This window comes from Ceratina calcarata, unplaced genomic scaffold, assembly GCF_001652005.2.
Source record: "Ceratina calcarata isolate Rehan_Ccalc_2016 unplaced genomic scaffold, ASM165200v1 scaffold428.2, whole genome shotgun sequence".
In the NCBI taxonomy this organism is placed as follows: Eukaryota; Metazoa; Arthropoda; class Insecta; order Hymenoptera; family Apidae; genus Ceratina; species Ceratina calcarata.
In genome coordinates this window covers 136,028-149,825 of record NW_017166501.1, presented here as the reverse complement: position 1 = coordinate 149,825, position 13,798 = coordinate 136,028, and the positions used below count along the sequence as shown (strand labels likewise).

The following is a 13,798-nucleotide window of genomic DNA, read 5'->3' as shown; positions in this document are numbered from 1 at the left end:
CGTGAGCATCATTTGTGTGGCTGATTTGCCGACTTAATTGGACGACTTTTATCCGTGATATTTTTCAAGAGGAATAGCGGTTCAGCAGCTTGTAAATTTTGCAGGTATTAAATACTAAGTGATTGATGATAGGCATTTGAATGTAGCTCGGGTTTGATAAAAATAAAACAGAGGAAGGTTGGGTAAAATTGTTGGATTTTTTTCCACCACAGAATTTCAGAACTGAGATCATTCTCTCTATGTATTGAAGTCTTTCTGCATATAAAGAGAAGAAGTTTTTATATGTATAATTTCATGAGACGCGAATGAATTAACAAATGGGATATATGTAAGTAATAATGTACACATTCCTAGTTACTGTTCGTATCATAATACTTATTATTCACTAATGATACTTGACCAATGGCTTGTCGTTCATAAAAATGCACGAGTATCCGTGCGTACATGTTTGTATGGTTCGTGTGTGTGTGTGTGTGTGATTTGATTATCAACGTGTTCGTGGCGTAAGTGCCGATCAGTCCGATCGATACAAATGTTTCGCGTGTGTGTGTGTACGTTCGCAAGTAAAAATTAATTACGTAGAGACGAGGACGGGAGTATTGATACGACTGTGTATATATAATATGTGTAATGCATCCTTTTATCGTTTTGACATATCAAACCGAGGGGAGACGCGAAATCAACGTGAATGTATAGTATATACAACGTTGCAATGGGTTCTTTTCGATAATAACAGTTAAAAAACCTAGATACATACTCCTTTAATCGATACGACAGTTTAACAAACACAGCCTCGCGGTTCGAGAAAACTTAACCGATTCATTTAACGGAAGATCGTTTGATCGAACAAGTTCCGAACGTGTTCGTTTTTCATTATTTTCAATATATATTTATAACGTTTTTTTTTTTTTTCATTTTTATGTTCTGCGTTTTGGTTGCGTTTCCCACGACACACTTAAAATACGTTAACGTATCCTCTACTAATACGATTTCTCGAAGAGCTTAAAATACTTTTATGCGATGCGAGCTGGCTACGGCGAAAAACTAAAACGCGCTGTCGCACGATGGCAATTATTATCTTCCTACGTGCAGCGATCGCTATCATCTAAAACCTGACACCCCTTGCAGTCGAACCGTACCCCATTTTGATTTTTTATTCTTGCTCCATTAATTATCACTATACGTCTTATGCTATGAAACAAGTGCTTTTACGAAGTATCACAGACCAATGAAAGCAATGAAATTTCATCAAACGTTTTCAATTAACATCTTGTTAAACATTCAACTCCCGTAATTCTCCTATTAGACAGGAAAAAGTCAAGGAAGCCTATAAGTCATATTAAAAATTCGAAGTTGATCAGTCTTAAACGTCAATCGATGACCCTGTGATAAATTTTCAACTCTCCCAGCTGATCGACGATTTCAACTGCACCGGGGTTAGCTACGCACTACGTATATAACTCCTCCCACGTTTCTGGGTAAAACATCGAGTAATCATTCACTTCCCAAGTAACCATCAACTATCACAACGAGAAACGAATGCACGAAGATAAGTGGAACAAATTTCTAACACTTCTATCAGCTCACACCGCGACGACGATTAAATGTCATAACAATCCGACGATTGATTATCCCGGTTCTTACTTTCTCTTACCAAGATTCGCAAATGGAAAAAGATTTGATTCATTGAAAAAAGCGCGATACACGTCTTACAATGCGCATCGACGAAGGACAACGATTAATAATCCTATCGTATAATGGTGTATATTCGCCTAAAATCGATTGATATTTCCGTATTAATGATTTCAGTATAATTCCCGTCGACAGTTATCACAACACAATTAAATCCCGTTCGTATCGTTCACTTGATTTCGTAGGCGTCGAGGTTGCCCTTACGCCTTCTGTAGACGGCCGGTTGCTCTTGATCGTTCGTCTGATTCTCCTGAACGATCGATCGTTTCACGTTCGACCGATATTCGTCCTCGTACGCATGCAGATACAAGTTTTTTAGAAATATTTGATTATCCAGCTCGGACGGTGACAGGAATCGTTTCGAGCGACTCTGCTGCTGGGCCTCCAGCTCTTTGAGAGTGTACATCCTAGCCTTCTCGTCGTCGTAGGCCCTGGTCCCCCTCGAGTTTTTCTGCTTCTTGTTGTGCCGCGACGAGGAAGGCGTCGGCGGCACCTCGGGGATCTTCATGTTGGTAAATGCCGCCACTTGTGTTCCCTTTATAGACAGCAGTCTCCTTTTCTGCCTCGATGGACCGCCGTTGTCCTCGGACGCGTTCCGTATTCGCTTACTGCGATGTTTCGGCACGCTGTCTTTGGCTGGGATCTCGTTGTCCAGCATCGACGGTTCGTTACTGGCCACCGTCGAGGATAGATTCCCGTGCAACTCGATCTTCTTGGGCGCCGTCGTGGTCGTCGTGGTCGTCGTACTGCTCGTCGTCGACGTGCTCGATAATGATGTCATCACCGTGCTACTATCGTTACCAATGACGACAGTGGTTACGCTCGGTGCAAAAGTAGGGGAAGCGATCGACGAAGTCTCTGTCGCCTCCTGTTCAGTACTATTCAGTTTAGCCTCTATGATATGTTTGAAGAACGCGTACATCTCGGCTACGGTGAACGTGGTCCCGTTTCGCACGGTGAACTTATCGATCTTCATATTCTTCATCAGTTCTTCAGTGGCGTTTCGAGCTTCCAACATCGACAGTTTCTCGGTCACGTAACTGTTCACGAACTCGTAGAATCCTTTATAATAATTCTTGCGGTGCTTCTTCTTGTCCTTCGACTTTTTCCCCTTATCGCCGTGCGACTGCCCTTTCTTCTTCGAGTCCTTGCGGTTCTGTTTCTCGTTCCAGCGCATCGATTTGTTGTAGAATCGCATGATCCTTTCGAACTCACGCTTCAGCTTGATGAACTCACGTTGGTTCCGAATCTCGAAGTCTGTACGACCTCGACTTGAGTTGTTCTTCCGCGATTCGGACAGGTCCACGTGGAAGAAGTTTTTACTCATGGCGTTAAGGAGATCGTGCATGCTGCCATTGGTGGAGTTGCTCGAATGCCTGGCTTCCATGCGCTGTAGCTTTCGATACACGATTTTAAGGATCTTCTCCTCGCGAAGTCGGGATCTGTTCCCATGTCCCATATGCTTCTTCCACGTCAGAGCCTCTGTGCCATTGTGGTGACTGGAATTGGAATTCTTCGCCTCGAGTTTATGCTTCGAATGCTCCTTAACCTTGTTCATCTCCAGGTGGAGTAACTTCTTGCCGATTTTGCGGAAGAACTCAATGAATTTTCTGTAAAAAGAATTGATCCGCCCTCTCTTGATATGATGTGTAGAAATGCTTAAAAAGGTCGCAATAAAGATAATTCTTTCGGAAAACCTATGATTTTTTCAATTAAATTATATTCATATTTTTTATCTTGAAGTAAAAATGGAATTCTGATTATGGATACATTATTAAGGATGAAATGTCAATAGAAGTTGAATTCTAATATTTGGTTTCATTGTAAGTTTAAATTTATAAATTAATTGTTGAATTAAAATGACTATGTGAGATTTACTAAATTTTAGAAAAATCGAGCTACATTCGATCGAGCTCGATTCGTGAGTAAAAAGGAAAGTATTGTGAATAGAAAACGACTTACCTATAATTCATCGTAATATCCTCTTCATTCACAGATCTCCGCCGCCTGCTCCATCTGAGCCTAGGATGTTGTCCAGGGATACACTTCGGCAGCTCCTTAGGACTCCAGTTTCCTCTGATGCAGGTTGCACCGGTCGGACCTTCGTCCAGCACGTATCCTTTATCGCAGTCGTACATGATCTGCTTGTTATTCACAACCTTCTTCACGTAGGGTCTGTAATCGTAGACTCCCATGTTTCCTATCAGAAAGACCTTCCCGTTCTCGAGGAAACCGGGGAACGGACAGTAGACTTGAACGCAATGCGGAATGTCGCCGATCCAATTTCCGTATTGGCACTCGACGGACTTTGACGCGTTCAACGGCCCACCACCGACCAACTCGAACCCGTCCTTACACTTGAATATCGCCTTCATGCCGTGATCGGTCTTGGGTGCGATCACCATACCGTCCCTCGGGGGCTTGGGTAGCACTTTGCATCTAGCTGGCGAACAACTCGGCACTATGGACCACGTGCCATTGTTACAAGTCACCGGCGTGCTGTTCGCAGCGAACTCATAGTTCTCCTCGCAGTAAACCAGCAATCGTTCGCCGTGCTCAACCACGGTCACGTTGTTAATGTGATCCCGGTCGTGACTAGCTACCGTGATGTTGCCGTTCTCTATCTGGGGCACTACGCACGGCGCGAGACATTGCGGCAAAGGGTAACGCCACTTACCGTCGATCTGACAGACCGACGACGTGTTACCCTCGAGCTTCATGTGATCGTTGCATCGAAATATTATGCTCGTCCCCAGCCCCGTTCCTGCTCAAATTTAGATCGGAATATATGGATTTCAGTAGGAGCAAAACATGTATGTAACATTCCGTTTATACAGAACGATCGAAAAATTTTATATGACAATACTGATATGGCAATGTGTTACATTTTTCAATCAGTATTATATAAAATAATTTCCCCCTTAATTCTAATCTATTCTACTAATCTACTAAATTAACAAATATTGCCATAAACGTTACTTTAAACTATACTACAACTACTTTCTTCGATTAACTCATGTCTGTCTGTCAAATCATATCGAAATGAAATTAATTTTCATATGTTCCAGTTTTCTGTGTACTCTTTTAAGGTCGTTATCCTATTTTTTCCAAACAAAATGAAATTCAGACAAAAATATGAGGAGCATGAAAAATAGCCTGGGTCGTTTTCGACCCAATATACAGACGGAAGGTTAAATCATCAAATTGTGTATTCGAAAACTTCGTGTTTTGGACGTGAGTCACGTTTGTTCTGGACTTTTCATTTTATCTATTTTTGTCAGAAATTCATTGCCGCACTCACCACGCTCGATGTTCTCGATCCAGCCGTTGTACAGAACGCCGGGTGAACCGCAGTCAATCTCTTGGCAGATAGGTGCCTTCCCTGTCCATTTTCTATCAGCGCCGCAACGTCTAGTCGCCGCGCCGACCACCGTGTACCCGTACCTGCACTCGTACGAGACGATGGAATTGTACGCGTACGAAGTGTATACGGCCGTACCGTTCACTGGATTCTCTGGTTTCGGGCATTCCACTGTTGTAAGCTAATTAAAGAACAATGATTCAACGATCAACTCATTTAGAAACTTAGATCTACAATACATTTTTAAAGAAATGTTTCTACTTATTGTTAGTAAAATACACATACATTCATCTATTTAAAATATGAGAACTCATGCATATAACGTACAATATTTTATGAATACGTATTTTAGAAAAAATAAACGATTTTCTAACGTTAACTACTATTTTTGTATGCTCCCAGTATTATGTTTAATATGTGAGACGCGAATGAAACTGAATGTTTGAAATTTCATATGGCAAGAATGACATTTATGTAATATAACACAATTTTACTGCAAAATGTTCTATTTGAAAATTTTATTATTAAAATATATTATAATTATTAATATGAATAATAAATACTTTTCTTAATATAATAATATAAATAATGGTACAGAGATAAAACATAGGCAAAGCATAAATTTCCCATCATCCGATAATGACTTTGTACGAGTTGTGGTTGATAGTTATTATGACAGGATGTGCCTGTATGAACTGCGTCAGTCCTCATTGAATGATTGCAACATGAGTTTGCGTTCAATCGCTAACGATTATATTATACGAGCAGTGCCATTTGCATCTACATACATGCTTCAACAGAATGACATACACTGATTAACACAAATCAATATTATACATATAAATACAATGATTAACATGCATATATGTATAAATACATAGTGCTTATCCCCAGTACATTGTTTTATCAATTTAGTGAAATTTAAAGTATTATATAATAAACTTATTTTCTATCATATTAATGCAGATATCGACAATCGAATTGTTCCAACTTGAATGAAAACCGTAATTAATTAATTATTTAGAATAGAGCAACGGTTTCATGCTTTCATGAGAATTCGAAAGAACTATAGAGTTCCATAAAAAGTCTTCGTTTTGCTAGTCGTCAAAAACGATTTTGAAAATTTGTTATTATATTTTTATATATATGTTTAGTTTTGCTGTCCCCTTCAGTGACGCAAATATTGCTACTGGTTTTTCGGTTTCAAGGGAAATAACTTGTTAGGTTTTATGACATGCAATGTTCTGTATGTGTACATAAGAGAAGGGATATAAAGAAAAAGGGTCTGGAAGACAATGAAACGTTTATGTGTCGTTAAGCGTGGGTTTACGTGTCGTTACATATGGTTACGCTTACTTGGACACATTGTGGCGATTCTTTAGGAATCCATGTGCCATTTGCCAAGCACAACTTCTCCGCTTTCCCAACTAGCTCGTAACCGTCCGCACAGTGATACGACACGCGGCAATTGTACGTGTAACATTCGCCTAGAACAAAGAAAATTGCCGTTCTATCTTAGTACCTTAGTGATTGCATTAAAAGTTTCATGAAGTAAACACGATTGCATGAAACATTGCATGAATGAAGCACAATGAAACTAGCGTAGCTCTATTTTCCAATTATGTAAAACAAGATAAATAAATAAAGTGGTTTGAATATATCTAACATAAGTAAGAATATGATATGGTGGAGGAATAAGTGAATTTATATTTTAAGCAAATTAATAATATTTAAGAAAAATTTGGTTCCTATAGATTTGCCTGATGGTAGATTCAGGTAGATCAGAAATATACAGATTGTAAATAAAATAAAATGAAAAGCACAAGTTGTAATGATTGCTATGTTAACGAACTGTACGCGTATTTTTACGAATTAATTACGCACCAGCATGCCAGCCGTTTGCGATATCCGCGGGAGCACCGCAGTCCTGCGGTTCGCAGGTAATATCAGGACCAAACCAGCTGGCAAGTTTATTCATCAACAAGCACCTCGCCTTCTTGATGCCGGAGGTCGTGTAACCGTAATCACAGAAGTACTGGACGTCACTGTCCAGGTCGAAGGTCGTTTGCTCGACGAGTGCGTTGTGCCGCGCGTTTTTCACTTTCGGCGGCTGTGAACAGAAGGAAGTCGGATCCTTCTTGCAGGACGGTGACGTGCCGGACCAGTTGCCGTCGGCTCTGCATGTTCGCTCGGTCAGACCGACGGTGAAGTAATCGGGATCGCAGGTGTAACGTGCCCGATCACCGAAGTATCTTCCGGTCACAGTCATCACGCCGTGCTGTATTGTGGGGAGCGTCGGGCATTCCCTCTCAGGCTTGATGCAAGACATCCCGCAGATACCGTCGCATCTACATTTCTTCTTCTTGCTCTTGCAATCCTCATCCGTGGAACATTTCCGCAGACACTTCTGCCCGATGAGTAACGCTTGTGCCTCGTCCCGCGGGCACATCGCCGACGGCGAGTTACGCGGGTTCTTATAAATCCGTCCGTCGTCATCTATCTCCGGTTTCATTTGATAAGTCTGATCGTCAACGTCGTCGTCTTCGTCGTCGTCTTCGTCCCAATCGTCGTCGTCATCGTCGTCGTCATCGGCGGCGACTTGTTGACCGAGCCTAGCCTCGGACGCGAAGAAAAAGATGCATAACAGCAGAATGTGCAACAGAAGAAACGCGCCGGGTCTCATGTTTGTTTCGCGCGGTCTCGCAACTTGTCAATTCGAACGCACGCACACGTTTCACGTCACGACGCGACGCACCGCTCGACGTTCGTAGGAGCAACGCGGACGACGTTGGCCAAACGATTGGTACCGGGATACTGGCACGAATCGCAAAAACGTTTCTATAGTAGGTAATCACCAGACGCGGCAGTGGTCCATTGAACGGTCCTCCGTTCCGGAAGCTCCGCTTAGAGCAGCAGTCTCGTCCCGAGGCGGAACGCGGCGCGAGGACGACGTCGTTTCTCTCGCGACCGTGACTATTAATCGAGTCTGCCTCTTCGGCGTCCAGGAGGATTAGGATGGCGTGTGTCTCTCTCTCCGTCTCCGCGCGCGCCGCTTCTCTGTTCCCCTAACTCCGTGGCAATTTTTTTCTTTATTGTGCGGACTGCGGCCCCGTGCTGCCGGGAATTCGCGGATACTCGCGCATCTCTGCACGCGCATTCAGCCTGTTCAATACATCTCCTCACTCGTCCAGCTTCCAGCAGATGGCGAGGGACAGGGATAAAGCGTCGGAGTTGCGCAGAACGCGCGTTACATCCGCCACCACCCTCTACTTTCAACCCCTTTCGCGCCGCAAGGGGGTGGATACGGCCGCGTTACGGTTTTATGAACGTTAACAATTGGTAACGCGATTCATTCAGTGAAACGTCTGAAACGTATCGAATCTACTTCCCTCTAATCAAGACAAATCTTCACCCCCTCGTCGTTCTTGTACATCTCTGATTGTATCTCGTGGTTGAATGGATAATGCAAATCCAATTAGTTGATTGGAAACAGTCACAGTATTTATACTTTGATTATTGAAAAGAAATTATCTGGATGCTTTCGTAGAATTTTATGCAAAATATATTTTCTCCTTTGAAACTCGAACATTATCATTTCGTATGAAAATTTTATTCAAAAGGTAGGTGGAATGATGAAGATAACTGAAACGGTGTTTCGTTCTTCGTGCAATAGCAGCGTTCGTTTCTCCGGAATAGAATTATCGAAATAATATACATACGACAGTATTCTGGATTCAGTCTCGTTTCGATAGAAAGTTCACAGGAAACGGTAACTCGGTAACAATTCGCGATCGTTTTCAGGAAGCTGTTCTCCACTAGTAGTTTTAAGCAGCCGCCGGAGTCTTCTCGATTACAGATATTTTCGCAGCCCTCTCGAGGAAGCGTTGCCTTTTTGCAGTTATCCGCTCCGCACGCGAAAACCGAACACTTCCCATAAGCGTGCTCAGTCACGAAAGTCGGCAACACCTGCAGCCACTTTCTAGCCCGTTAACACATCATCCTATAACCAATTTAACTGGACAGTCGCCTGCAACCACGATTTTCCCTGCTCTTGCAACGCCGTTTAATCAAATTGAACTCAACTACTTAATGTAACCGTTTGTAAATGAAGATGGGATTAAGAATAAGATGTTCTCGCGTGACTTCGGTTAGAATTTCCTGAAAATTGGTAATCCCTCTGTTCGATCGTAGTACGATTTGCATGATAAAACGCAGCGCGTTTAAATCGCGCATGCGGTACCCCGTGAAATAATGAAAGGTGCGCTCGAGAGACGTGGGCAGTAGCCAGGGGATCAGTTTTCAACGGACAAAACTCAATGCAACGGTGCTTGTTAGCCACGACTACGCCGAAGCAGTTCGCTGTATTCGAGCCAGGTAGGTAATCCTCGTTTCCTAAGTTAGACCCGTCGTCGTTAAAGTTAGTTCGTGTCCGCCATTGTCTTCGTAACGATCGTAATCAATCGGTGCGATTCGATGTCTCTCGCGCGCCCTGTAGGTGATCCCAGGACCAATCTCTCCTATCAACTTCATCGTTCTCGCTTGTGTGTCTCCCGGATGTCTTCATTTGTCTTATTCAAATGAGACAGTCTAGCTGGGGACGGCCTTCTCGCGGATGATTGAATCATACCGATCCTTCAGTGAAGTTCTCCTGTTCTGCCGCGGAAAATAACAGAGTCTCTTCGTGTTTTTTTAACTCCGTTTCGCCGTGTTTTTTTAACTCCGTTTCGCCGTGTTTTTATGGGTTACATATTAATTGAAGCGTATCGACGCGAAGGGATGATTTAAAGGGGCTGTTTACAGACATATAGGTCACAATTGTTGATAAAAAGTTTCGTGCAAGGGTAGCGAAAATAGAATATTTTGTGCGTTTAATTGGCGACCGATGTTGCCTAATCGTTAATTAAACGTCACTTTCTCAGCTTTGATTAACGCGGCATTAAACGATAAGGGAATATTTAATTCAGATTATAATTTATAGTTCATAATTGAGATTTATTTTGACTGTACAGGAAATTGTATTGAAAGATACAATCGGTTCGCAAAACTAATACTCAATTCGAGTAACTCGAAGCTGATCGCGGTTTGCCATGTCATGGGATACAAACGATGCAACTTTTCCTTTTCAGTGACAGGGTGAACAACGACTTGCGGGTTATTCATTGGCGGGTGTGTATATCCTTGTTTGAACGCAACTGTCGAGACGAGATTGACGGAGTGGTAGTAACCCGGTAGCTGGGAATGGGAGTGGCTGAAAGACGGGAGGATAGCTCGCTCAGTGACATCCCTCTGGCATCTCTGCAGATCCTTCGACTGTGGACATGAGAAGTCAGTGACGCTCAACACTTCTACTTTTCATGTTACATTAATGTCATAAATCTTTTAGAAACTTTGATACGACACGCAGAATGCTCACTTGAATTTAAGTTTTGCACGTCTTTTTGAAGTCGATCTCTAAAAGAGAAATATTTCGTAAAGTATCTTACTATTCATCGTGACTTTCTACTTTTATTTCGAACAGGAGATGAATATTTGAATATGCATGTTATATTTTTTTGACGACCATTGTGCATATTCATTTCCTCTCAATTACAACTCATCATCATCTTTATTCGTTTCTGTCCAATTATCAAATCGTCGATATTTGACACTTCCCGTAGCTCGGCCATAACGTGTTTCGATGCGTGTCCAATCGCGTTCCTATCGAAGCCAATGGTTCATTAATTTCTTAAGTAATACCGATAAAAATTTAAATTACGGTATGTCCGAAAAAAAAAAAAATAGCCACAGAACCGGTCACTCGGCAAACAACCTGAACCGTTGCTTAATTAGAAATTCCTCGACAACAAGAAAGTTTGTAATTACATATTAAGCTTCTATAAGTGATGGTATAGAATGTTCATTCTTCGTGTAATGACTCGGTAAGAAATGATCGAAGCGTGAATAGGCGAATCAGCGTCCCTTATTAAATAAACGAAACGCGGCTCGTGACATGGGATTCTCCGCGAAACCAGTTTTGTTCTACTTGTTTCATCAAATGAAGAACCATTCGTCGTTTTTGTCTCGCAGTGGGCGGTACGGCCGTCTCACGGTCTGAGAGAACGACGAGCCCACGGTGTCAGCTTACAGCTACGTGCCCACGTTATATCACGTTATCTTTTTTAATTTATCTCCAACCTCGATTGAAACAAAACGCGCGGTTGATAACGTTTAATGCTGCACGATCTCTTCTTCCCCTTCGCTCTTTCCCTTTAGTAACGTCGGGCATGCGAGTACTTGCATATCGATCGGCTCAGTCAGATTGAAGCAATACGACATTCGAACGCTCGTAAGTCTTCAGTGATTGATGGAAATTGCGTAAGTTGACTCGTACATTGTGAACTAAATAGACAGAACCGTCTTACAACCTGGACTCCGCTAGACTTCGAACGTTGCCATTGAATGTGTATGCACATAGATTTATTTTAACGTTTACGAGGGATAAGAGCGATTAAAGGGAGATGGAATATTTTCTTTAGGGGGTTAAATGGAAGAATTGCGTGACTGATCTTACAGACGCTAACTTAAGTGGGTGGCGAGGCTCTTAGATTCACTCTAATCACTCTATTCACTATAGACGTCCCGTGAATGGGACTTCAATGCAGTCAATTGGTAACCTACATCCAGCTATTGCACTACCTACATTCTGCATGACAGAACCCGTCGTGATAAAACGTTTTGAAATATTGCACTCTGTAGTAGCTATTTGTCAATTTGCATCCCTGGCCATGAATCATTTGCTTTGACAATTCCAATATAATTTCTGTAAACATTATCCAATTTAAAGAAATACTCTTTAATGAACCAGCATCATCACTTATCATTACTTAGAATTAGTCGATGCCGATTAACAAAGTCTAAAAATAAAAGTGGTACTTATTTACATATAGTAAGTTATATTTTTAGAACGATTTAATTGTGGAGAGTTTATTCCATTCAATCATCCCTGCAACCACAGTAGATACTCAGTACTTTCCAAGCATAACAAACGTAACGTACTCTACGTCTCTGATTGAATCAACAGTTCCACTAAAACTCATCCTGACAACCCTCGAAACTCCCACTGGCAAGAGGCGCATGGCCATTTCTGAATTGCACTCGAATTTCCACCCCCGTTCCCCGAGTGCGATGAAGAACGAAGCGAACGCTTCGTCGCGTACCTACTCGGAATATCTCTTCCGCTGCAATCACTGCCTCTCCTTTTGTCCGTCCGCTGCATACGGAGCGGCGTAGGTACGAGCTTTCACGCTCGTACGTGCCTTAAGCCGTCGGCCCGGCTCTTTCGCGACTGCATCCAATTCAGAGGCAATTGAATTCACGATTCCGGCCATTACCGGTGTCGGGAAAGGATTACGGGTGACGTCGAGACGCGGCGTGCGTGCCGCATCTGCGGCCGAGTGCACCTCTAACGACTAACGGGAAGAGCGGCTCGGGAAATGTGTATCCGTGTGTGTGTGTAACGCGGCACCGAGATAGTGGCCGGAGATTCGCACGCTTTAATGGCCGAGTCTTGCGGGTAATAAGCACACTCCGGAGCCAATAATGTCATCGTTATCAAGTTAATTGTGGCGTCGATGCAGCTGACCTGACAACGAGCTGCTTGGAGGAAATTCTGTCGCTGATGTTGCTACCTTTTCGTACGACCTCATCTGGCCTGATGCTGGTTAATGCTGATACAAGGTTTAGTGCGTTAGGCTGAAAATTAATGTTTCATAGTAATACAAAATTGGTTGTTGGTCGTTTATAACAGGGCTTCTTAAACTTTTGTCATTCACGACCCCATTTATGATTGCGAGTTACCATTACAGTCGTCAAAATTTTGCTACGCGACCCCATTTGGGGTCGCGACCCATAGTTTAAGAAGCCCTGGTCTATAATAATAGAACATCTATTGTTCTGGAAAACATTGGAAAGACGTTCTACCTACTGTAAGAAAATACTAAGAATTCGCTGATTAAAACTGCGTTTATTCAAATGGATGACGTTTCTTCTTCGTTATGTCGTATCCGAGACATTGGATATTCGAACGGAATTAGGAAAATTAATTAATTCAAACGCGAAGGATTGTTCAGCCGATAAAATTTTTTATTCTTTTAAGCATGCCATGTGGATGTGCATGCAATCCAGAAGCGAAAGCATATCTTTGCTTTCTACTGTATGTCCTCAGGTTTTTTTTTATTAATCTTAGCCTCTTTTTTCAACCTCGAGAAACAAGAATCCATTTGCTTCAGACGACTGTACTTAATTAAGGGCGTTCTCCAGGTCCAGTCGTGTTCAGCCCAAACATAATTCGAACTAGAGATGTGCGAGTACCCGAAAAACCGAGTTCGGGTCGAGCTGGCAAAAGACCAGGCGAGTCCGGGCGATAACTCGATACATCAAAATGCTCGAGCTACTCGGTCGCATCGAGCCGCTCGGGCGAGTCGGCGAGCTGAATCACATCGTGTAAACTGATCGTGCATCGTGCGTCGTGCCGGGTTGGCCGAGCGTCATGAGTGTGCGTCATACATGTGTGCGTGAGAACAAGACGGCTTCACTCCGATACTTGATATAATATCAAAATCGTCAATATCAATGATATTATGATATTGACGATTTTTCATTCCGAACTCCTAATTTTATTTTAAATTGAGGATTAATCCTCTAAACCGTATAATTTATCATAGACTGATCACTAACAGTAATCTTTATTTTAAAAAGGATTTGAAC

General features: G+C 42.5%; 1 protein-coding gene and 1 long non-coding RNA gene across 2 annotated transcripts in view; one reads left to right on the top strand and one right to left on the bottom strand.

Moving 5' to 3' along the window:
• Positions 1-262: 262 nt before the first annotated feature.
• On the bottom strand, positions 263-8,170 carry Hasp (Hig-anchoring scaffold protein). Its single transcript, XM_018027619.2, has 5 exons — positions 6,938-8,170; positions 6,410-6,540; positions 4,994-5,234; positions 3,655-4,456; positions 263-3,302 (listed from the first exon to the last, which is right to left on the bottom strand). Exons 1-5 carry the CDS (start codon positions 7,734-7,736, stop codon positions 1,862-1,864), a joined length of 3,414 nt encoding a protein of 1,137 aa, XP_017883108.1. The 5' UTR covers positions 7,737-8,170; the 3' UTR covers positions 263-1,861.
• A 6-nt stretch (positions 8,171-8,176) lies between these two features.
• The window catches only part of LOC113464571 (uncharacterized), a 62,608-nt gene continuing 56,986 nt past the window's right edge, over positions 8,177-13,798 (top strand). The window contains exons 1-2 of the long non-coding RNA XR_003389416.1: positions 8,177-9,427; positions 10,180-10,378. This is a non-coding gene — a long non-coding RNA (uncharacterized LOC113464571). The remainder of the gene's footprint in view (positions 9,428-10,179; positions 10,379-13,798) is intronic.